Source organism: Emys orbicularis, chromosome 24, assembly GCF_028017835.1.
Source record: "Emys orbicularis isolate rEmyOrb1 chromosome 24, rEmyOrb1.hap1, whole genome shotgun sequence".
In the NCBI taxonomy this organism is placed as follows: Eukaryota; Metazoa; Chordata; order Testudines; family Emydidae; genus Emys; species Emys orbicularis.
In genome coordinates this window covers 2832701-2856827 of record NC_088706.1, presented here as the reverse complement: position 1 = coordinate 2856827, position 24127 = coordinate 2832701, and the positions used below count along the sequence as shown (strand labels likewise).

Sequence of the window (24127 nt, the reverse complement as noted above, 5' to 3'; positions counted from 1 at the left end):
GGGAAACGTGGAGGTCATCATAGATGGCTTCGCCGCGATGGGATTCCCAAACTGCGGTGGGGCTATAGATGGAACTCACATCCCTATCCTGGGACCGGACCACCAGGCCAGCCAGTACATTAACAGAAAGGGCTACTTTTCAATGGTGCTGCAAGCACTGGTGGACCATAGGGGACGTTTTACAAACATCAACGTCGGACGGCCGGGCAAGGTTCATGACGCTCGTGTTTTCAGGAACTCTGGTCTGTTTAGACGGCTGCAGGAAGGTATTTACTTCCCGGACCACAAAATAACTGTTGGGGATGTGGAGATGCCTATAGTGATCCTCGGGGACCCAGCCTACCCGCTAATGCCCTGGCTCATGAAGCCCTATACAGGCGCCCTGGACAGTGAAAAAGAACTCTTCAACTACCGGCTGAGCAAATGCAGAATGGTGGTGGAGTGTGCTTTTGGACGTCTCAAGGGGAGATGGAGAAGCTTACTGACTCGCTCTGATCTCAGCGAAACCAATATCCCCATTGTTATTGCAGCTTGCTGTGTGCTCCACAATCTCTGTGAGAGCAAGGGGGAGACCTTTATGGCATAGACTTGTGGCTGCTTAAAACTTTAATAATAGCACTGGCCTCCTTTCACGTTCAAAGCAATGCCAGTCCCTGCTGCCAGCAATCCGGCAAGCATGAACTCTGCCCCGTCCCACCCCCTCGCGGCTGTCCCAGGGAAAGATCCCTGTATGCTGCCCCTCTCCCGCCTCCACCGCGTGGCTGTAAACCGCCGGTTACAGTTCTGTAAAGGAACAGGCAAGCAGTCCCAATACTAACATTCCCCTACCTAATTCAAAGCAGGTCACCATGAGCGACATCACTCTGATGAGGATTTCAGAGACGGAGAAAGAAAGGATGCTTCGGGAAAGCATGCAAAGACCAGGGCCGTATGCCGCCATGCTCTGCAAGGCAATGATCCCCGAGTACTTGCTTGTCTCGTGGCGCGGAAACGTTTCCTACCACAGAGGACCCAATAAGGCCGCTCTCCCCAGGAACCTGATGCAAAGGCTTTCCAATTAGCTCCAGGAGAGCTTCGTGGAGATGTCCCAAGAGGATTTCTGCTCTATCCCCGGACATATAGACCGGATTTTACTGTAGCTGCACTGGCAGGGACTAAACAGTAGAGCGCCTAGGGCAAACCAATCATGCTAAAGCGGACATTGTTAGATTTTTTTTCAGTAGTTGCACTGCCAAGGACTGAAACGTTAAGCGCCTAGGGCAAAGTAATCATGCAAAACCCATTGTTAATATTGTTAATATTCCTGTTCTGTTAAAAATAAATGTTTACATGTTTAAAACACTTACCGACTGATCCTTCCCCTGATTCTGTGTCCGGGTTAACGCCTGGGGACGGTTGGTAGGGGATCTCTGTAAGGGTGATGAAGAGATCCTGGCTGTCGGGGAAATCAGCGTTGTAAGCGCTGTCGACTGCCTCGTCCTCCTCATCTCCTTCCTCATCTTCCCCATCCGCTAACATGTCCGAGGAACCGGCCGTCGACAATATCCCATCCTCAGAGTCCACGGTCAGTGGTGGGGTAGTGGTGGCGGCCGCACCTAGGATGGAATGCAGTGCCTCGTAGAAACGGGATGTCTGGGGCTGGGATCCGGAGTGTCCGTTTGCCTCTTTGGTCTTCTGGTAGCCTTGTCTCAGGTCCTTGATTTTCACACGGCACTGCGTTGCATCCCGGCTGTATCCTCTCTCTGCCATGGCTTTTGAGATCTTCTCGTAGATCTTTGCATTCCGTTTTTTCGATCGCAGCTCGGAAAGCACGGACTCATCGCCCCACACAGCGATCAGATCCAAGACTTCCTGATCAGTCCATGCTGGGGCCCTCTTTCTATTCTGAGATTGCATGGCCATCTCTGCTGGAGAGCGCTGCATCGTTGCCAGTGCTGCTGAGCTCGCCACGATGTCCAAACAGGAAATGAGATTCAAACTGCCCAGACAGGAAAAGGAATTCAAATTTTCCCGGGGCTTTTCCTGTGTGGCTGGTCAGAGCATCCGAGCTCGGACTGCTGTCCAGAGCGTCAACAGAGTGGTGCACTGTGGGATAGCTCCCGGAGCTATTACCGTCGATTTCCATCCACACCTAGCCTAATTCGACATGGCCATGTCGAATTTAGCGCTACTCCCCTCGTTGGGGAGGAGTACAGAAGTCGAATTTAAGAGACCTCTATGTCGAACTAAATAGCTTCATGGTGTGGACGGGTGCAGAGTTAATTCGATGTAACGCTGCTAAATTCGACATAAACTCCTAGTGTAGACCAGGCCATAGAAAGAGACCTACTTAACATGTATTACTGGCACGTGAAACCTTAAATCAGAGTGAATAAATGAAGACTCGGCACACCACTTCTGAAAGGTTGCCGACCCCTGCTCCAGAGGAAGGCAACAAAACAAAAAAACAACCTAAAAAACCCCCAGTCCCTCCCAGAGTACATTGGCTTGGTCCATGAATGGGGCGCCTAGGCACTATGACAATACAAATAATAATTAACTATCAAATCAAGGCCAGTTTCTTTCAGAGAAAGGAAGGGCTCTGCTCCTCAGAGAGCGCTACTTCTCTGCCAAAGTCAGCCCTTTGCACGATTGGGCTGTTCCAATTCTTTTTACATCTTGGGGAAGGGGTATTATTTCCACTCTGCTTCCTGTCAGAAACGGGTGAATTGGTTTTGCTCTGATGCCCGACTATGAAATTCACCTTCAGGCTTTTCAACCTTCCAAGACTGGAAAATTTCAGTTTCAAAGGTGAACGTTTCAGGAAGTTCCGAGTGACGGAAAACTCAGGTTATAATGACAGAGGTGCTCAGGCAACCGTAAGCAGAGCGTGTCATGGGGTGCTCCTCTCTGTAACCGAGGGTGGTAAGATGACGTATGGGCCAAAGAAAAAATGCACCACTGGTTGAATTCGGACTTGTGCCCTGCACTGCATTCCACAAGGGGGCTGTGTCTTTATCAATGGAATGGTCACAACCTCCCAGCTGTGTGCCTGTGGACTGGGGTTTGTGAGAGACTGTTGGAGTTCACTCATAATGACCTTTTTCTATCATTCTTGCCCCTGTGGGTACAGAATAAGGAGACTACAATCAACACATACACCCTGAGGAGATTTCCGGGAGCCCAGTTGCAAGTGACTGTGACCAGGGGAAGCAGACATCAGGGTTCCATCTAATCAATCACCTGGCTAACAAGGGAGTCTCCGGTCTATCTCCATCCCAGCCCCCTGGTGTAAGGCCTTTGCAAACCCTCTGACCCATTGTGGGATTCAATTTCTTCTCCTCAGTCACAGAGGCAGAGCACAGAGATGCAGCAGGGATGGTGTGGGACGGTCATTTCATTTTCCAACCTGATAGAAGCCAGAAGGTAAAAAAAGAACAAGCGGAGTCATTGTGCACACCAGACTCTGTACCCTCCCTCCCCACCTAGTGCCCCACCTCAGAGCCACTTTCGCCCTGGTCTGTCCTCCATGCCCTATGCAATGAGCTTTCATCCCTGCACCCTCTTTCTTCTCCTCTGTGCCTAATACCTACTCTGCTCAGTGCCCTCTGCTCTGCAACCTCTCCCTCACAGCAGTGCTTGCGGGCCTGCCACCGTTTCTCACACGAGTGATCTTTTACAGACACAGAACCTGACAGCCAGCCCAGTTTCTTGTAGCCATGACTTTGCTCAACCACATAACAAAGTGGGACCCTGATAGCTACGCTTGTGGCCTCTTTTAGACCAGGAAAAAAGGTGCTTTTTTCAATCATGTTAACTCAGTGGAACTAGCTTTGCCTCAGTTGAAAGAAGGACCTGTTTTCCTAGTCTAGACAAGGCCTGTGAGAGCTTTTCGGGGGTTATATTGCAGTCCCAGAAACCAATGCACGTTCTAGAGAGAATTCCTCGCTGCACGCAGGAAGGGTCCATGGTGCTTCTGCTCCTCAGGAAGGAGGAACTTTCCTGCTTGTTTTTACTGAGCATGAAAGAAAGAAACTTCTTCCCAGCTGAAGGGTTCAGCCTTGCTAAAGAAAGAAAAAACAACAAGGAGTCCGGTGGCACCTTAAAGATTAACAGATCTGCTCGTCTTGAAGGTGCCACCGGACTCCTCGTTCTTTTTGTGGATACAGACTAACAGGGCTACCCCTCTGATAAAGAAAGAAAGGCAGAAAGGGAGGCCCAGTTACCTGCCTTGGGCTGCTCTCCAGAGGGAATGCTCTGCAGATCTGGCTGAGCCTTGCATGGTGTATTTGTTTACCAAAGAGCTAGGGTTAATCTAAAGTCTGGTGTTGAAAAGAAACAAAAGACGGTTATCTCCAGAGAAAAGGCCATTCAGTGCAATGAATGAAGCTGAAGAACTTGAGTCTCTTTTAAATGAGACAACTTAAAAATGACTCCAAGCTACTGAGAGCTTAATTAGGTTGAAAGTGGTGGTGAGAACAAAGGCCCCCGAGGGAGAAATCCCCCATCCTGGGGTGGAAAACCTGCCATTTCCAAGCAAGGCTTTGAAGTGTGGCTGCAACCCCCTCCCCTAGACAAGTTGGTGATGAGATTCCATTACGGCTGAGGCCACTTAGGTGTTTATTCAGATCACAATCTTGGCAACATATGTCAGCAATATACAGACCCATTTGTCTCTGTTGCAAGCGCCTTCTCCCCTGCTAAGGGAGCTCTAGCTATAAATATCTGAGCTAGGAATACTGGAGACAATTCAGTGTCTTCAAGGGTGCAGCTATGAGGGATCTTTCACTGGTGACCGTGCTTCTCAGTGGCCTTTTCTGTATTCCCAGCCTTGTCAGTAAGTCTCATTTCTCTTTTCCTCCTATGGCTTTTACTGCTCTGTGTGCTGATGTTAAGGAGTGAAGGACTTGTGAATGAACAGGGGAAGTGCTAAGGTCAAGTGTAAAATTATTTTACTATCCAGTTCGTCCTTTATTGGAGAACTGGATCATCTCTACTTGTCTGCTCCCTCTTCTATACAGTGCTGAGGTGATTGTCAGACATCAGCAATATGCTGGGGCATGATTCTGCCTCGCTGAGTAAAGTGAGAATGGGGATGGGTGAATCAAGGACTTAATGAATGGTAATTAATGATGGAGTGTGTACAGTCTATCCTTGCCGTGGAGTAGTCTTGGAGATCTAATGGGTCATTTCCATTTTTAACTACTTTGATCCTGCTTATTCCTTAAATCAAAATCATAACGTTAAAGAAATGAGGTCTGTGTGCCTTCTGCTTGGAGCTCAAAGTCCCCTTCCAGCTAAAGCAGGAAGGCAGCTCAAGCTGTAAGCTGGTGATCGGATGAGCTTTATGTTTTGTGAGTGCAGGTGCAGGAGCCATCAGCAGGAAGAGTGAAGGAAGGAACTTGTTTGCAGAGAGGGGCTGCTGCAGGAGGCAGAGCCATTCCGTCTATATTGGGCACGGTAAGTGAACTTCTCCTTTCGGCTCTGAGAAGCCTGATTCCTTTAAACATTCCCACGCATGTTCCATCATCAACAGCCCTCAGGCCATTCTATGGATGCTCACAAGACTTCACTGTCATTTTATTCCCAAAGAGCTAAGGTCTGAAGTAAGTAAATGTAATGGTGACACCCCAAGGCATGCTGCCTAATCAACCTCTGGGATGCTGCACTCCTAACAAGATCCTTAAAAGGCTAATGCTACTGTTCACTTACATAACCACATACTAAAAGCACATTTCACAAAATATTAATTAGTGGGCAGATTCGTTAATTGGTCAATACATTCTCCTGAACAAAACAAGCTTTATTTTCTGTACCAAATGTATTGAACTTTCTCTCAAGACAAATGTTTGCATCCTTCAAAGTTGCATTAGCTCAGAGGTGTATTGTACCAGAACGACTTGATTCTCGGGAGTAATCTTGGGAGTGCTGAGTAGTTGAAGCTGTGTTGGTCCCAGGCTATTAGAGAAACAAGTTGGGGGAGGTAACATCTTTTTTTGGACCAATGTGCAACTTGTTTTTTACAGTGAGTGCAAATTAGGAAATATGTCAGTCTACTATATTCATTAGGAAAAGGTCTGTAACTATTGAAAGTTGTATATAGGTAAGCCCCTTTGTTTTCAGTTTAAACCAATTTTTAACAAAAAAATCCTGGGTTTTACAAAAAGAATTATTCATTTTTTTCTGATTTTCACCCTATTTTAATATAATTCAAATATATAAAAATAACTAGTTTTATTAGGAAAATATAATACACTGTATGAGCTCTATGTATTACAATCAAAAAATAACACATTAGTGCGTGTGTATATGCAAAGCTGCCTGTTGAAGTAAGGCTATGTATTAGTCTAGAACAGGGGTGGGCAAACTTTTTGGCCCAAGGACTACATCCGGGTATGGAAATTGTATGGTGGGAGTTGGGGTGCGGGCTCTGGGGTGGGGACAGAAACGAGGAGTTCAAGGTGCGGCAGGGGTCTCCAGGCTGGGGTAGGGGGTTGGGGCGTGGGAGGGGGCTCAGGGGTGCAGGCTGTGGGCAGCACTTACCTCAAGCAGCTCCCAAAAGCAGCGGCATGTCCCCCCTACACATAGGAGCTGGTGGGGGGACATGCTGCTGCTTCCGGGAGCCACGTGGAGTGGGGCAAGCCCCTGACCCCGCTTCCTGGCTGGAGTGCTGGAGTGCTGGAGCGGGGCAAACCCCGGACCCTGCTCCCCAGCAGGAGCTCAAGGGCCGGATTAAAACATCTGGCGGGCCGGATGCAGTCCCCAGGACGTAGTTTGCCCACCCCTGGTCTAGAAGATACACACAATAAACAAACAGGAACACAAGCACTGAAGTAAGTGTGTATCTATACGTTTGCATCTGAACGTACTGATGCCTCTCATGCCCACCACATAGACATTTCAAGCAGTTAGCAGATAACAGTTAAAGAGCTGACACACTAAAATGGAAAGAAAACAAAAATCTGTATCAGAATACCTTTCAGAACACTAGGAAGTATTCAGAAGTTTAAAAAACAAAACAAAACAGGAGAAAAGGATGAAGTTGAGTGCTTCACATGGTGTGGCCCAATTATTAAATGTAAATATTTATAGGCTAATAGTTCTAAGTCTACAACAGTAAACTGTTTATTCAAATGAAAAGGTTTATTTGGGGATTAAAGAGCTATTGTTTTCTTAAACTCAGAGGTGGCATGTTTTGAGTTCTCTCTTAGTTCTGCAGTAAACCACACTGAATTCCATTAATCAAAGCATTAATCTACTGAATACTTTTTCGCCCTGTCCGTCCGTCCACCAAAATAAACTCCGATATTTACCCAGTAAAATTATTAATAGTTTTTCCACCGATTGTCACCTGTTTTAGTTGTTGGGGTAATAAACACCGATAAATTCCAGCGGAAAAATAAATAAAATAAAAACTGAAAACGAAGGGCCCTATATAGTCTTGGTTCCTTTTGCAGCCAGTGGAATACAGCTGTAGAGGCTTCCTAAACCATCTATGCAATTTTGACTGTAAATTTGATCATTTAGTGGTTAAAGAACGGGACTAGAACCTTCAGAGTACTTTTCCCAGCTTTGCAACGGCTCAATGTGACATTAGGCAAGTAAATTATTCCTCACATGCCTCAGTTTCCTGGGGCATAAAGCAAGAACGATCATCTCTACCACAGGGAGGGCTGTGAGAATTAATCCCTCTCAATGCCTGAGGTCCTCAGGTGAAAGTGCTGTCAAAGTGCATAGTAAAAAGAACAGGAGTACTTGTGGCACCTTAGAGACTAACAAATTTATTTGAGCATAAGCTTTCGTGGGCTACAGCCCACTTCATCAGATGCAACTGTATCATCAGTATGCATCTGATGAAGTGGGCTGTAGCCCACAAAAGCTTATGCTCAAATAAATGTGTTAGTCTCTAAGGTGCCACAAGTACTCCTGTTCTTTTTGCGGATACAGACTAACACGGCTGCTACTCTGAAAAAAGTGCATAGTATTATCACATCCAAGTTGAGACAAACTTTCTGCTATGGCTTGGAGTTGGGAGCTGTGGCAGGCACTTTCTGAAGTTCTCATGGCATTATTGCCAGGCAAGGAACGGGGCAAAAGGGAATAGGGGAGATGATAGTTTCCAAACCCCCGCTACATTTTTACAGCACAGAGAAGTCCAGGAGCAACAAGCAGAGTATGTCCTTCTGTAGCTTATCTGGACAGCTCTGGAGATAGTTCTTGCCTGCTCCCTTTTGCTCTGCTAAGCATGCGGCTTTTATATAGCCCTCATGATTACAGACACGTGCCAAACACCTCAGAAAACCTGTGTCATTTTAATTGTCTTATTATGCTGTTGTGCTTGTGAAGAATATGTTCATATTAGTGACTCATTTAGAGGTAGCACCAGGCTTTCTGTAGTGAGGCCTCGTCTGTATTCAAACTTGCACCAGTTTAACTAAAGGTGTGATTTTAAACCATTTGAGTTAAAGTGATGAAAAATACTGTGTGGATGCTCTTAATTCAATTTAAACCTAGAGTATATCTATTTAGTTTAAGTAGATTCCTTATCAAATTAAACTGAATTGATATAAACTGGTTTAAACTGAACTAAGGCTACGTGTCTACGCTAGCACCTTTGTCGGTAAAACTTTTATCAGTCAGGGGTGTGAAAAAACACATCCCTGACTGACAGAAGTTTCACTGACAAAAGTGCCGGTGTGGACAGCACTAGGTCAGCGGGAGACACTCTCCTGCCGTTCATTGGAGGTGGTTTTATTATGCTGGCAGGAGGGCTCAGGTCTGTAGTGTAGACATAGCCTAAGTGTCCACACAAGACCTTGTCTACAGAGAAAGTTGCAGCGGTTTAACTAAGGCCCTGTCAACACTTACAAGCTGCCCGGTACTGATGCACAGCTGCAAGAGTGCTCGTGTAGCACGTTATGCTGATGGGAGAGAGCTCTCCCGTCGATATAATAAACCAGCTCAATGAGATGCTCTCCTGCCGACATAGCGCTATGCACACGAGTGCTTATGACGGCAAAACTTATGGCGCTCAGAGGAGTGTTTTTTTCACACCCCCGAGCGACTAAAGTTCTGCTGACATAAATGCTAGTGTAGTCATGGCCTAATTGTGTGGATTTTAAACTGGTGTAAACTTCTATGCGGACACTTATTTTGGTTTAAAGCAGGCTCATTGTGGTTCAGCCTAAATCAGCTGGGAACAGATTTAATCAAAACTGAAGTAAAAATGTCCACGCTGGGGTATGCACTGATTTAATTGAAATTGATTTTTAAACCAATATAAAGTGAAACTGAAGCAACTTTGAATATAGACAAAGCTGCTGGAGAAAACTAGCCAATTTTCTGAAGTATTTCTAGGGGAAACAATTATTAGCTGATAATCACTTGTGTTTCACAGACATGAAATGCCCAACTTGAGTGTGTGAGACTTCCTCAGGTGGTGTGAGGACCAGCTTGAATGCTCTATTTGCCCATGAATTAGAGAGTTTACCCAGACACTCCTACTATCTTGGTTAAATAATTCAACCACAATAGAACTTCTCACATTCTCCCTTTGCTAATATGCAGACTTAGTGATTCTCACCAAAGCACTGGTGGTCTTCCTCCTTCTTTAAAAACTAGATGGCAGAGACATTGTCATGTGATTTCCTATTACTGAGACCTTATTGCTTTTTATAAAATATGCTAGAGCGAATTTGCTAGTCTACTACAAAGTATATCATCAGGAACCACAGTCAAAATAAATGACCACCTTACATTTGTGGATCTGGGTGTGTTTGTTCCTTGCAGAATTAGGCAACCATCTGCAGCAGAAGTTTCTTTCTGTTTGTCAGTTCTTTGAGGCATGGATCATCTTTTTGTTCTGTGTTTGTACAGCGCCTAGCACAATCCGGGCCTGGTCCATGGCTGGGGTTCCTAGGCACTAGCACAATACAACTAATAAATAGTAATAATTTCCGCATTCTGTAGGGATTCTGACTCCATCTTTCCTCTGTTCACAGACATCTCTGGCAGTCCTGTAAGTCTGGATGTTGGGATGTGCAGGTCCCACTGTTCATCCCAAAGGATAAACTCACATCAGTCTGGATTTCCCAAACATTCCTCTATGTTGGACTTTCTTAGAACTAAAAAGGTGAGAAATGTGCATCTCTGTGTTTTACTATCCCCACAATGGGAGCAGTTACATCCAGAAGTAGGTCATGCATTATGGTTTTCTATATGCTCCTAAATAGATCTCCTGAAATATACTAAACTGTTCATCTAACATACTGTCCTGCCAGCCGACAAACAAGTGAGGTAACTGAGTTACAGGAAAGGAAACTAATTCTCCTTGGGTGTCAGACATCTGCTGTGGGAGAAACAGCCAGAGCTCAGTTGTATATGGAGATATGCAGGTTAGACAAACACTTGTCAGGGATTTGTCCTGCCTCAGTGCAGGGGACTGGACTAGAAACAGCGTTGCCAACTCTCATGATAATTATTGTTTTCCTTAAAGCCCCAGTCCCAGGAGTCAAGTGGTATGTGATGATTTCAGCCTTCATTCCTAAAGAAAAACTAAGTTTCTAGCCCTCGTGGCTGAGGAGGAAGCTTCAAAATGTGACCCCAGTGCAGCCTAAAGGCTCAAAAAACAGAAGGCAAATAAAAAGAGCAGCAAATCTATTATTTGTACATAATCTCATGATTGTAAAGCCAATCTCGTGATTTTTGGTGAGCCTGACTCATGATTTTTGAACATTTGGGGTTGGCAATACTGCTTCCAGTCCTATATTTCAATGATTCTGCAATGTTTCCTACGTTATAATATCTTGACTAGATGGTGTTTGATGGACTTTGGGACAGTGGCATAGCTAGGACAGGAAAACTGTGTGGGCCCCGGCTTTTGGGTGGGCGGGCAATGACGGGGGGTGAGAAGGGCAGGAGGGATGGGGGGCCCTGGGAGGGGGTGCAGGAGGGATCCAGTGCCCAGGGATGGGGGACATGTGGGGGTGGGGAGGCCATGCTGGGGCTCGAGCTCTGCCCGCCCCTCCTGACCCCAACCCCGTGTCCATCAGCCCGGCCGCGTGGCGCATCCCTCTCCTACTGGTGCTGCGCGTTGCTGCCCTGGTCTCTGGCCCCAGCACTAGACCCGCCCCCATGAGGCACATACCCCCCCCCCCACCGTGGGGCTAGCCCTGGGGCTGGAGACTGGGGCAGGGTAGGAGAGGGACACGGCCGGGCTGACGGACACCGAGACAGGGTCAGGAGTCTCAGCCTGTGGATTCGGGTGTGGCTATGCCCCTGCTTTGGGATCACTTAACGTCCCCCCCCCACCCTTGCAGCCTAGCACTGGTGCTGGTACTTTAGGCCACATCTGCTCTACACTAGGTCCCAGTAATTAAAAACTTCTTTCCTGAGCTTGTCAGTTTGCACAGGTGGGAAGAGGCCAAATGCATTTTCCTGTCTGAGTGAGTAAAATTGGCAGCCACAGAATCAGATTATTTGTTGTGGTGTTAGCCTCTCTCTACTTGGCCATCGGGGCTCTTACAGCAGATCCTTAGTGGGGATACTTTCCCTCCCTGTGTGTAAAATAACCCTGGGACACTTCAGCCAAGACAAAGAACCCTAATTAACAAACTAGCAAGAGCCTGTGCTGTTAAGGACTTGTCTACTCCCAAAAGTTGCAGCATTTTAACTATATCAGTATAAATAAAACAGTACAAGCCCTGAGAGTGGACACAGTTATCCTGGTATAAATGTGATCTGTACCAGGATAGTTATTCCTACAGAGGGAGGGGCAGTATTCATAAGCATATTTTCCACTCCACTTTCCAAGTCATTAATGAAAATATTGAATAGTACTTGAACTAGAACACAGCCCTGCAGGACAGCGCTAGATACATTTCCCCAATTTGACAGTGTACCATTGATAACTACTCTTTGAGTATGTTTTTCCAACCAGTTTTGCATCCATTTTACAGTAATTTAATCTAGACCCACATTTCCCTAGTTTGCTTATGAGTATGTCATGGGGGAATGTGTCAAAAGCCTTACTAATGTCAAGGCAAATCATGTCTACAACTTCGCCCCATCTGCTAGACCAGTAACCCTGACAAAGAAGAAAAATAGGTTGGTTTGGTATGACCTGTTTGTGACATAGATTCTAGGACTGGAAGGGACCTCGAGAGGTCATCGAGTCCAGTCCCCTGCCCTCATGGCAGGACCCAATACTGTCTAGACCATCCCGGATAGACATTTATCTAACCTACTCGTAAATATCTCCAGAGATGGAGATTCCACAACCTCCCTAGGCAATTTATTCCAGTGTTTAACCACCCTGACAGTTAGGAACTTTTTCCTAATGTCCAACCTAAACCTCCCTTGCTGCAGTTTAAGCCCATTGCTTCTTGTTCTATCCTTAGAGGCTAAGGTGAACAAGTTTTCTCCCTGTCCCTCCTCCTTATGACACCCTTTTAGATACCTGAAAACTGCTATCATGTCCCCTCTCAGTCTTCTCTTTTCCAAACTAAACAAACCCAATTCTTTCAGCCTTCCTTCATAGGTCATGTTCTCAAGACCTTTAATCATTCTTGACATCTCCATGCTGACTACGCCTTATAACCCTATTATCCTCTAGGTGCTTACAAATTGATTGTTTAATAATTTGTTCCAGTATCTTTCCAGGTATTGAAGTTAGGCTAAGTGGTCTATAATTACCCGGGTCCTCTTTGTTCCCTCCCCCCTCTTTTTAAATATACCTGTTACCTTGTGACTGTTCTGTGCAGTTGCAGGATAGGCAGATGGAGCTGCCTCTGTCGACTGGAGCAGAACGTTCCTGCCCTTTGGATTCCCATTGTGAACCCACTAGAGTTCACGTGGAGCGGGTGCTGCTGTTTGAAGGGGTTCAGGAAGTGGAAGTGATTGAGGCCTGCCAGTGTAACGCAAGCCCAGAGGAGTGTCTCCGGCTGCCATCCCTGAAAACCTTCTTTCCGGACACCCCGTTGGAGTTCACGGTGGATGTTGGAAAATGCTCCAATCCAGGCCATGCAAGAGGTATGGAAAAAGAGGAGGAACTTTTCCCTCCTCATCTCATGGGGTGGGCGAGAGGAGGAGATGAGCTGAGGAGGTGAACACGGGGAAGGGGGGGTTACTTCTCTTCATATCTCAGGGCTGGGATCAGCACCTCAGATGCTAATATTGCAACCTGAGAACGCCAGGTGAAATCTAAAAAACTCCCTTATCCTACTTAAAGCCATGTCTGACTCTTGGTTAGACAGGAGGGTAGTTCATATGATCTGGAATTTAATGCAAGCAGCTTGCACTGAGGCAGCAGGGTGTATGGATTAGGTTTGGGGCTTGATGCTGAGGACTCCTGGGTTCTAGTCCCACCTGTAGTGCAAACACTTGACCTCCTTGTGCCTGAATGCCCTCTTCTGTAAAATGGGTTTGAGGATAATTTTCTGCCTCTGGGAGTTGATGTGAGGACTGATAACGCTCTGCGCCGTTCACCTGAAGATAATTTACATGGAGTGCCTGCAGGCCCAGCGTGCTAAAGGGATCCTGAACAGGTCGAGGGGCCACCCACCAGATGAGACAGTGAGTGCAGACCGAACAGCGGCACCGCTGTAAGGTCTCCCAGGTAGTCACTCGATGCCGACAGGAGAGAGCTCTCCTGCCAGCATAACTAAACCACCCCCTACAAGCGGCAGTACTCTTTTGGCAGGAGAGCATCTCCCACCGACACAGCGCTGTCCACACTGGCACTTTTTTTGGTGAAACCTCTGTTGGTCGGGGTGTGTTTTTTTCCTGACAGACAAAAGTTTTACCAACAAAAGTGCTTGTGTAGACAAAGCCTAAATTTGCAGATGATATTGAAAGTGGAGGCTGAGCAAACAGTGATGAACAGTGCACCCAGCTTGCAAAGGAGTGGGCAGTAGGTGGCTAATGCATTTAACTGGAGACAAATACCAAATAATTGGTTTAAAATTTAAAAGGGCCCGGGGCTCCCAGCTGCCACCGCAACCGCAGCCAGGGGCCCTGGGCCCTTTTAAATTGCCCGGGCCCCTGGCCAATTGCCCCCTTTGCCCCCCTGTCGGCGGGCCTGATACTTTACCTGGAGTGACCTCAAACTTTGAACTTGTAACCTTCAGTGTTAAAAACCTGAGTTTCTGCTGCTGGACTTCAACAATCCAGTCCAGCAGTTGTGAGCCGTAGCAGACACATGAGCAGAGCTGTTCAGGAAACAGAATTTCCATTGTGCGTGAAATTCTAACATTTCAAAATTTCCTTTCATCCTCACTTGGAATGAAAAGTTGAATTTTCAAAATTTACCATAAAACAAAAATTGCAAAAAATGTTTCAGACACATCAAAACTATTTTCTTGAAACATTTCATTTCAATGAGGTTGAAAAGTTTCATTTGAACTTTATCATTTTGACTTTTCTGTCATAACTTATCACCTAATATAGCATATAAATTGAAATGATAAAATCTAAACAAATTATTACAATAACTTCCTGTTGAAAATTTTGTTGAAATTGATAGGATTCCATGAAACCTTTCAGTTTTGTCAAATCGGTATTTTCTGAGGAAAAACTCTTCCTTCAGAAGGTTTTTGATTAGCTCTACTAATAAATATCTTATGCGGACCAGCCACTAGAGAGGGACAAAGACTCACTCTCCAAGTATGGGATATGCAAACAGCAGCAGCACAGAAATAAGTCCAGAGAGACTTAGGGCTTGTCTACACTGCGACGTTGTTGACAAAACTTTTCTCTTTCACGGGTACTTAAAAAAGCCCCTCCCCCCACCCCCGCGTGAAAGACAAAAGTTTTGCTGACGCAAGTGGCAGTGTGAACGCGACACTCCTGCTGACAAAGCTAACTCTGCTCGCGGGGCTGGAAGTATTTTGTCGACAAAAGTGCTGACAAAATACCGACAGAGAACGTTTACACACACTGACTTTTAGCAACAAGGCTTTGTTGACACAGCCTTGTCGCTAAAAGCTGCGTAGTGTAGACAGGCCCTTAGAAGAGAAAGGCCCAGATTTGTAAAGGTATATCGGCATTGCTGCGCTTAGCGTTGTAATGCCTAGCTAATTTAGGAGCCTAAATCTCATTTTGAAAAGTGATTTAGGCACTTAGGGGGCCTAAATCCTATTAACTGCAAATGGGATTTAGATTCCTACGGCCTGGTCTACACTGGCGGGGGGGGATCGATCTAAGATACGCAACTTCAGCTACAAGAATAGCATAGCTGAAGTCGACGTATCTTAGCTCAACTTAGAATAACTTACTTTGCGTCCTCGCGGCGCGGGATCGAGTTCAGCAGTCGACGGGAGAATGATCGGGGATCAATTTATCGCGTCTACACTACACGTGATAAATCGATCCCCGATAGATCAATTGCTACCCACCGATCCGGCGGGTAGTGTAGATGTACCCTAAGTGCCTAAATATCATAGGCTAAATTCATTATGTGCCCAAATCACATAGGCTTGCTTAGGCTCCTAAATCAGCTAGGCACTGCAATGCTGAGTTCAGCAATGCCTAAATGCCTTAAAAAATCTGGTCCAAAGCCAATGGCATGATAACAAGAAACACAGGGACCTCTGGATGTGAAATGTGCGTGCTGTTCAGACTCCTTGAACAGAGAGGGCATGCGTAGCGAGTTTGGCCTCCTTCAGCAGTACAGCATGTGTGTGATCTGGTAGGAGGACACAGCCAACCAAGAACTAATAATGCAGAACTAAAGTGAGTGTAAGCATTGTATATGCAAATTGCACAGGTGTAGGGGCTAGAAGAATTAGGCCCTCTGTCTCCAAGCTCAGTGGAGGCTTTTCTTTCCCTCAGGATATTCCATGTGTGGTTGGAGAAATGGGGTGTAGCAGAGTGTCTCTACTTAAAATATCTTTTGTTCCCACACAGGACATAGTGGGGTATGTGAGGAAGGATCTAGTGGTTAAAGCCCAGGGGTGGGACTCCGGGGATCTAGTTCCGTTCCTGGCTCGGCCTCTGACTTCCTGTGTCAGCTCAAATCGCTTCCCTTTCTCTGTCTCCCTTCTGTAAAGTGACAATAATGGCTGGGCTGAGATTTTCAAAGTTGCACAAAGGATGTGGACATCCAAATTGGATGAATTTGGCCTCAGAATCCTGGAGGCAGATTTGAAAATCCACCAATAGTTCTCAATGTTCAGAAATAACCAGTGATTTGGGATGCCCAAATTGAGACACCTTGAGGGAGCCCAGTTTCCAGACAGTGCTGAGCACCCACCCTCTGGAAGTCTGGCCCCTTCCAGGCATCTGCTCCTGGGCACCTGATCACTGGTCAGTTGCGAACATTTAGGCCAATGACACCTTTCCTGTGTTGTCAAGTGCCTGGAGATGCACAGCTGGAAAAGCACAAAGTATTCTCACACCCTCTTTACAGCAGTCACAAAGGCTGAATGACTTGCTTAAAGGCTGGGGGAGCTCAACCTGCAAGCCAGAAAACTAGGGTTTGACTCCTGGGTCTGATTCTTATTTGCTGTATCACCTAGCCACCCTCCTCCACCTGTAAAACAGGGATCTTCATCCTTATTTAGCTACCTCACAGGAGAAAGGGCGCTGAGAAGGTTAGAGACGAACAGCTATCCTTATGCTCAACTAATGCATTAACAAAGAGCCATATTGGACAGACTGTGTCTGTACCCTTCAAGTCAGTCACTTTGTTATTTTAAAAAATTGTAGTTTGCTTGAAGAATGTTGTTGCTGATGAAGGTTATTTCATATCACAGTAGCCACATTCAGGATGAGGAAACCAGTGTGTGAGCCAATGACCCGGCACGCCAAGGTCCTGCTTTCAGTCTCTCCATTGTATTTCCACTCCTTGTACATAGGGCTTCCTGCTATTAGTGCTGAATCTCACCTTGTTGTCTCACTCTCCTGTGCTAATCCCTTCGGGACATTTTGTAGTTTATTTCTGTCCTGGTTGTTTGCTCCCCATCCAGTGCTGGCATCATCTGCAAACTGGACCATTGTTGAATTTACACCTCCGTCTAGGACAGTGGTTCTTGTGCTGTTTTCCACAGAGCACTGCCAGGTGGTTTGCAAAGCTGCTTCTAATAATGAAGCATATGTTGGTCTTCTGTGAGTGATGATTCTTTCTGCTGGCTCTAGCCCACTCCAGAACTCACCTAGGGTTTGAATTGCTAATGTTGTGGTTTTGAATGAACTAAACTGAAACAACTACCTCTTCACCCCCTTTCCCTGTGGCAGCTCTGGGTCTGTCTTTGGGGTAAATTCAGCTGTGATCAGTGTTTTGGACACCAGAACTGGATGAGTAGGAGACATGCAGGAAGGCAGTACCCAGCTGCAGAGGGACAGAATGATTAGCGAAACAAGGGGAGAGTCAGTACCAATATGAATAAAGTGCCACACCCAGGGCACCAAGACAAAAGGGGAGGTGTAGCCTAGTGGCTGACCCCATTAATAAGTTCAGTATCATCTTGGCTTCTTAGAGTGGTTACATAGACCAGACTGGATTCCTGGCTTAATATATTGTCTTTTCACACAGCCCAGCATTATAGGCTACATTGTGGCTTTGAAACCACAGATCTTGTTTGGCGGATGGACTCGAGGATTGCAATGCTTGGAAAACCAGAGAGGGGGATGTCATGCCCTTTAATAGGGTTTAGTATTCATAGAACTGCATCAGTTCTACTGGCTGGTGTGGGCCATGGTCCCACCCTTACCCCATCCCTTTGGGTTGTCTGTCTCAAGGAGCAATCGTCTCCTCCCCAGTTTACTGGGGCTAGCCATTGTCTGGCCCTATACTTGCCTCAAAGTAGGGATGGGATCAGGATTGGGAGGCTGGATGGCTAAGAGCCCATGGGAGAAGCTTTAGTGTAAGAAGTGAGTCCACAGTAACTTTTAAAAACCACTGAACCAGTGTGCTGATGAAAGGGTTCAACAGTGTAGGTCACAGCACGGAGCCCATTGAATACTGAGCCCTCTTGAATCCCCGTAATGATCACGCCAATAACACATGTCCTTTATCAGTTTCCAGACATTTATATATTGACTCCCTTCATCAATTGTCTGGAATAGATGTCAACCCTTGGCTGTTATCAAAAACACAGCATGAAAATGTACAGCTCATAAACCATAATGCTGTGCAATGGAGGAACATCAGAGAACGTTCATCACCTCAATGAGCCAGTGTCTGTCAGACCTGTGTGAAAATAATAGTGAAAACTCATGGAAGGGCAGGAAGTATTCAACACTAAGATCCAAAGTGAAAGTGTGAAGCAGATGTGACATCAAAGTGATGTCTGCCAGCTCAGGCAGGGGGTCATGAGGAGACGAGCTAATCAAATCCAAAAGGCAATCCAGAAAAATTGAACATCACAATATGCTACTATGCTACCCAACTCCTCAAAGTAGCTCTGAGGACAATACTTTCCTTTGCAAAGGGCTTTGGCTTCCTGTATGATGTAAAAGCAAATTCTCTTCCTCCCTAGACCTGTTGGTAGCTCAGCCATTAATATATTATTTTAAAAAAATTATGAAATATTCATTGGGTCTAAGTCTTGCAGCTCTTCCTCAGACATAACTCGAACTGATTTTGAAGATTGGACTTTGGGATTTGGCCCTTGGAGAAGGGCCTGTCTGTTGGGTGCACGATGTCTGCATCTAGCACAATATCACTGCCACACGCAGGGCCGGCTCCAGGCACCAGCTTGTCAAGCAGGTGCTTGGGGCGGCTGCTCCGGAGAGGGGCGGCACGTCCAGGTATTCAGCGGCAATTCGGCGGACGGTCCCTCACTCCACCTGGGAGCGAAGCACCTCCCGCCGAATTGCCGCCGCAGATCGCGATCGCGGCTTTTTTGTTTTGTTTTTTGTTTTAGCTGCTTGGGGCGGCCAAAACCCTGGAGCCGGCCCTGGCCACACGCAGTTAAATCACCAAGAGAGCAACATAAAAATCAAAACAGTGGCTCGAGTTGGCAAAAAGAAGTGTGCCCAGGGCTTGCTAACTGAGAGACCAGCTCCTAACCTAGAAAGTGAGCACTTTCCATGTTGTACTTTGCATGATTTAGGCCTGATCCTGCAGCTGCTCTGTGCATAGAACTCATGTTGAAGAGACTCAGCAGGAATGCTGCACATGCAATGGCCTCAGGACTGGGCCCTACATTAAATTAAGCTCTTAATCTCTTTCAGACGGACTCTTCTGTGCACCTACAAAGTTTGATGGTGTTCTGATCAAAAGCCCAAATGGTGTTGAGGTGGTTCAAACTATGGAAAACTGTGAAATGAAAGAAACCTGCTATAGAGTTTCCTATGTGGAATATTATTATGAAATCATACACAACTCTGCTGGGGACAGAGAGGAGCGACTGAAGGTTAGTCAATTGCATGCGGCTCTAAAAGGGTCTTAGGGTTTGTCCAAACACAAAAGTTGTACTGCTTTAACTATAAGCCGTACAATTCCCACTCTTGTGTGGATGCATGTTAAACTGGCTTAAGGGTGCTCTATACCAGCATGGCTATTCCTGTACAGTTAAGGGCAATAAGTTATATTGGTATAAGCAAATTTATACCAGCATAAGTGGGCCCACACTATGGGTTATACTGGTATAATTACTTCATTAAAAAGTCACACATCTAATTGAAATAGTTACACCAGTACGAGGCTAGGTCTACACTATGGGGGGAGGGGGGGGTCGACCTAAGATACGCAACTTCAGCTACGTGAATAGCGTAGCTGAAGTTGCGTATTTTAGGTCGACTTACCTGGCTGTGAGGATGGCGGCGAGTCGACCGCTGCTGCGCCGCCGTTAACTCCACTTCCGCCTCTTGCCGCGGAGAGTCGACGGCAGAGCCATCGGGGATCGATTTTATCGCGTCTTCACTAGACGTGATAAGTCGATCCCCAATAGATCGATTGCTACCCGCCGATCCGGCGGGTAGTGAAGACGTGCCCCGATATCTGCATATTGCCCAGGTCTTATTTCACTGCCATGGCTTAATCTACTATCCCAAACTAAGTTATAAAACAATACCTTTTATTTTCTTGGGCAAAAAAATTCAGTGAAATGTTTAATGTGACTTTATCTTTAAAGTACCTCTGACACAATGAAAGCTGCATCCTTTACCAGACTTAATACTTTTAGTCAGTTAAAGATGGGTTAAAATAACCCCTTACATGTAGCCAGTATCAGGACACAGCACTGCCCCACAAGCAGGATTTACTGCCAAGTAGCTGGAATGCTGTGTCCCTTTGGGCGGTTATCGGCAGGGCCTTGCAAGTGATTTTCATGTCTTTGTTTTGCAAATCTTTTCAGGAAATTGATGTGGGACGGTGCTTGGGGAGCTGCACCTCAGGGAATCACTGCCTGCTTAGGTAAGCACAGCTGGTCACACACAGCCCCTCCCCTTGCAGTAGGGTTAGCTACAATCCTCTAAAAATGCAGATTCCCTACAGAATGAAGGACAAATTCTGCCCAAACTTATATCCGTGTATCTCCATTGACCTGAATGCAATTGAACGAGTGTAAAGTCAGCGTCCAAGCTGCCTCCAAGGTGTCTGTCATTTTCATTCGGTCGCCAGCTAGTACTGTATTACCATTGTTGTTGGGCTCCACTGTCTCAGAGTTTGGTAGGGAACTGCACCAATATATTCTGCATTGAGTTCACTTGTCTTTCGTAAATTCACATCCCACATTGTTATTTCTAGTAATGTCATGAGATTCGAGCAAAGGGAATCAAGCATTGACTCTGAAGATGGCAATCCAAGTGTGCGTTTTATAACTTGGACCCTGTTTCTACAGCAGTGGGTGCACTATAAGAACCTCGACAAAGAACATGCAAGCTTTCTTGTTCTATCAGACAGCCAAATGCACAGGCCATAGAACTTCCCCCAAATAATTCCTAGATCGTATCATCTAGAAAAACATCCAGTCTTGATTGAAAAATTGTCAGTGATGGAGAATCCACCACGATCCTTGATAAATTGTTCCAATGGTTAATTATTCTCACCATTAAAAATGTACACCTTATTTTCAGTCTGAATTTGCCTAGCTTCAATTTCCAGCCATTGGATCATGTTATACCTTTCTCCTTGAGACTAACACTATAAGGCAGGTTTTCTAATCCTTGAATTGTTCTTGTGACTCTTCTCTGAATACTCTCCAATTTATCAACATCCTTCTTGTTGGACACCAAAGCTAGCCAGGATCTTATTGCAGACACTATGGCAGTGATGGAAAGATGGCCCTGCTATCTGTGGCTGAAATTGCCTTCTCTGCTCATAGAAGTCACGGCATGGTGACATGCCCTCCCTGTGGAATGTTTCCCCCTTCCACTGCTCTCCTTAGATGTCCCTCTGCAGACATCCCAAATCTACAGCTGGTTTAAATGAGAGGGGGCTGGTAACAGGGTGTTCTTGGTGACAGTCTTTGGTTTTCAAATTCACTTTCTCCCTTGATGTACCAGAGCCTGGATTTGATCATCTTTTTGACATGCTGCAAACTCACCTGTTGTTCTAGCTTTGTCTGGGTGGGTGGGTGAGGTTTGGGAAATGGGCAGTGGTGTTGCATGGTTTGAGGTTTGGTGCGGTCAGAACTTGTCTGAGGATGAGAACAGCTGTCTTTCCCTGCCTGTTGACATGTATTTGGTTACAGTTTGTTTTAGTTTTGCACCATGCCTAGGGAGTTCTGATAGGCACAAACGGAAACAAATAAGCAACAATAAATTAATGATCCCCATTTTACAGATGGGGAAACTGAAGCACAGAAAGATGAAATGGCTCAACCAAGGCCCCTGTGAGAGAGCATCAAACAGAATCTAAATTGGCAGATGCTCCAAGCCCATCTTTCCACCTCTGGGTTGAGAGCAGCCTAACCACTCTCCACCCCCACTGTCTAGAGTCTTCTGTGCAGTTTGCTAATGCTTTCTCTGGGTGTTTAAAAATAGTTTCTTGGTACTGTTACTATTGCTTTGTCCTCCTTGTAGTGTCTCTTTACATGCTGAAGACTATAAGCTCTTTGGGGTAGGAACCATCCTTTTTTCCCTGTGTTTGTACAGCACCTAGCACAATAGGGTCCTGGTCCATGACGGGGGCTCCTAGGCAGAGAGACAGTGTAGCCTAGTGGGCAAAGCACTAGACTGGGACTCAGAAGACTTGGTTCTATTCCTGAATCTGCTGTTAGTCTGCTGAGTGACCTTGAGCCAGTCAATGCACTTCTCTGTGCCTCAGTTTCCCCATCTGTAAAATGTGGGGAAATGATACTTCCCTTGTAACTGGCTGTGAGATCTACTGATGAAAAGCTCTGTATGAGAGCTGGGCATTATTATTAGGTACTACCACAATACAAATAATAATTGTGAACCCAGACTTGCTTCAGAGACCAGACATGAGTTGTGAGCCCAGCTTTGTGACAGGATGTGAGCTATGAACCCAGATCCCTGGGCAGACTGAGAGTGCTACATCTTCTGTGCATCTGGGCAGTCAATGATTTTGTTTTTTAACTGCAGGGATTCGCAGAATGGAGAGAAATGCCTGGTTTGGGCGGAAGGTGCCTCCAGCCATTGTGTCCCTCACCAGTACAACACACACACATTCAAGAGCCGCAGTGGCAACATCCGCACCGTCTTCGCCATCCAGAAGTGTAAATGTGGGAGTTATTAGAGACTTGGGGGGGGGAGGGATTGGAGCTTCCAGGGAGGGCACAAGGAGGGGAGAATGCAAATAGCACCTTGTCCTGCTGTGCCCACCCTCTGCCAGACTGTCTGTACTATATGTAAATGAGAGAAGGCTATTTTATAAATTAAAGGTATTTTAAACAGTGGTTGTGTGGAAATTAACTACCTCCAGAATGTTTTGCAGCTGTTTAATAAACACTGCGGGCCATAGTCTGTGTCTGGGGAGCATTTGCGGCTCCTAAGGACTCCAGTGGGAGCCCATGTGTATTCAAAGCCAGAAATTGACCTTGTAAGAGCCAGAACCTAAAAAGGCTAAAGATGGGCTTTGATGTGCCTCAGTGTTCTTCTCTCGCCTGTTCTGCATGCCTAGTCTGCGTGTCCTGTGAAAACAGGCAAAGTGCATTACAGCCCAGAGACAGTTCAGCTGTGCAGCTAGGGGGCCTTCCCAGGACTGACCCCACTAGGATCCAGCACCTTTGCCATCCTTTAGTTTGTACAAATATACACTCACATACAAGATATACTTGAAATGAGACAACATGGATAATGCCCCATAACACACACAGACACAGGGAGTGGAGGAGGCAGGCAGAGGAAGGAGGAATCGGGTGAGAGGGAGCAGCAGTGGGGGATGCAAAAGGAGCAGGACTGGGGAGGCAGTAGGAATGGGGGAGGGGAGGCAGGGGAATGTGTTGGAGCAGAGGCTCATCTGGACATTTCCCTTTCTTGGTGTGTAGGATCTGAGCAGTCCCAGACCTGCACTGTTCTGTATTACAAACAGCCCTGGCCCTGGCAATGGGGAAATGTGGAGAGGAAGGAAATAATCTGAATAGTTTCCTTCTGCCAATTAACTAAAAGCTACTCACATTGCTTGTAATTAGCTCCCTGTGTATTCTGGATAATTAGGAGCCCTCTCACCCTTGTTACTTTGGATTAGAATAAATTATAGACACAGATTTTCAAAGGAGCCTTCGACATTATCCTAATCCCATTAAACCTTAATCCCCTGTACAGTGCAGCCCAGCAAGGGGCTCAAATGGGCCAGGCACCCCACAAACTGCCTGGCCATGAGAGGATCCAATTTCAGGTCAGTCAGTCTAGTCTGTGATGTGGGGAAAATGAAAGGTGCAAGGAGAACCACTCTGCCCCTGCCAGCCCTGTGAGAGCAGCCTGTCCCGGGTCTGTAAGGAGAGGAGGAGACCAGGCTGCCGGCTGCTGCTTAGTCACTTCCACTGGTGAGATGACTGAAGGTTTAAGGAGCTGCCCAACATTGCAGCCAGGTGTGAGAGCAAACTCAGGAGGGTCCTTCAGCAGAGTTGCTGGCTGACTCCAGGTGGTTGAAGAGAACAGTCCATCCCAGTTCTCCCATCATTTTAACCCTTCCATCACTTTCTCCATCAAGCTAAAGTGCCCCCTGTGATGAGGGCAGAGCAGCTTGCAATTATGACTGAAGTAGCATAAGAGCCCAGCTGGCAGAGACTGCCTGGGCAAT

General features: G+C 46.3%; 1 protein-coding gene across 1 annotated transcript; it reads left to right on the top strand.

Annotated features, from left to right (window-relative positions):
• The first annotated feature begins 4752 nt into the window (after window positions 1-4752).
• Window positions 4753-22621, top strand: LOC135894254 (uncharacterized). The gene is made up of 7 exons (XM_065422320.1): window positions 4753-4816; window positions 5344-5439; window positions 9981-10111; window positions 12741-13008; window positions 19153-19334; window positions 20277-20335; window positions 22468-22621. Exons 1-7 carry the CDS (start codon window positions 4753-4755, stop codon window positions 22619-22621), a joined length of 954 nt encoding a protein of 317 aa, XP_065278392.1.
• Window positions 22622-24127: the final 1506 nt, after the last annotated feature.

What these genes read in the sequence shown, in the direction of transcription:
- LOC135894254 (XM_065422320.1), top strand. Translation starts at nt 4,753, where the DNA reads ATGAGGGATCTTTCACTGGTGACCGTGCTTCTCAGTGGCCTTTTCTGT. An exon ending in CTGTATTCCCAGCCTTGTCA is followed by an intron (nt 4,817 to 5,343) that starts GTAAGTCTCATT and finishes TTGTGAGTGCAG; the next exon opens with GTGCAGGAGCCATCAGCAGG. An exon ending in ACAGAGAGGAGCGACTGAAG is followed by an intron (nt 19,335 to 20,276) that starts GTTAGTCAATTG and finishes AAATCTTTTCAG; the next exon opens with GAAATTGATGTGGGACGGTG.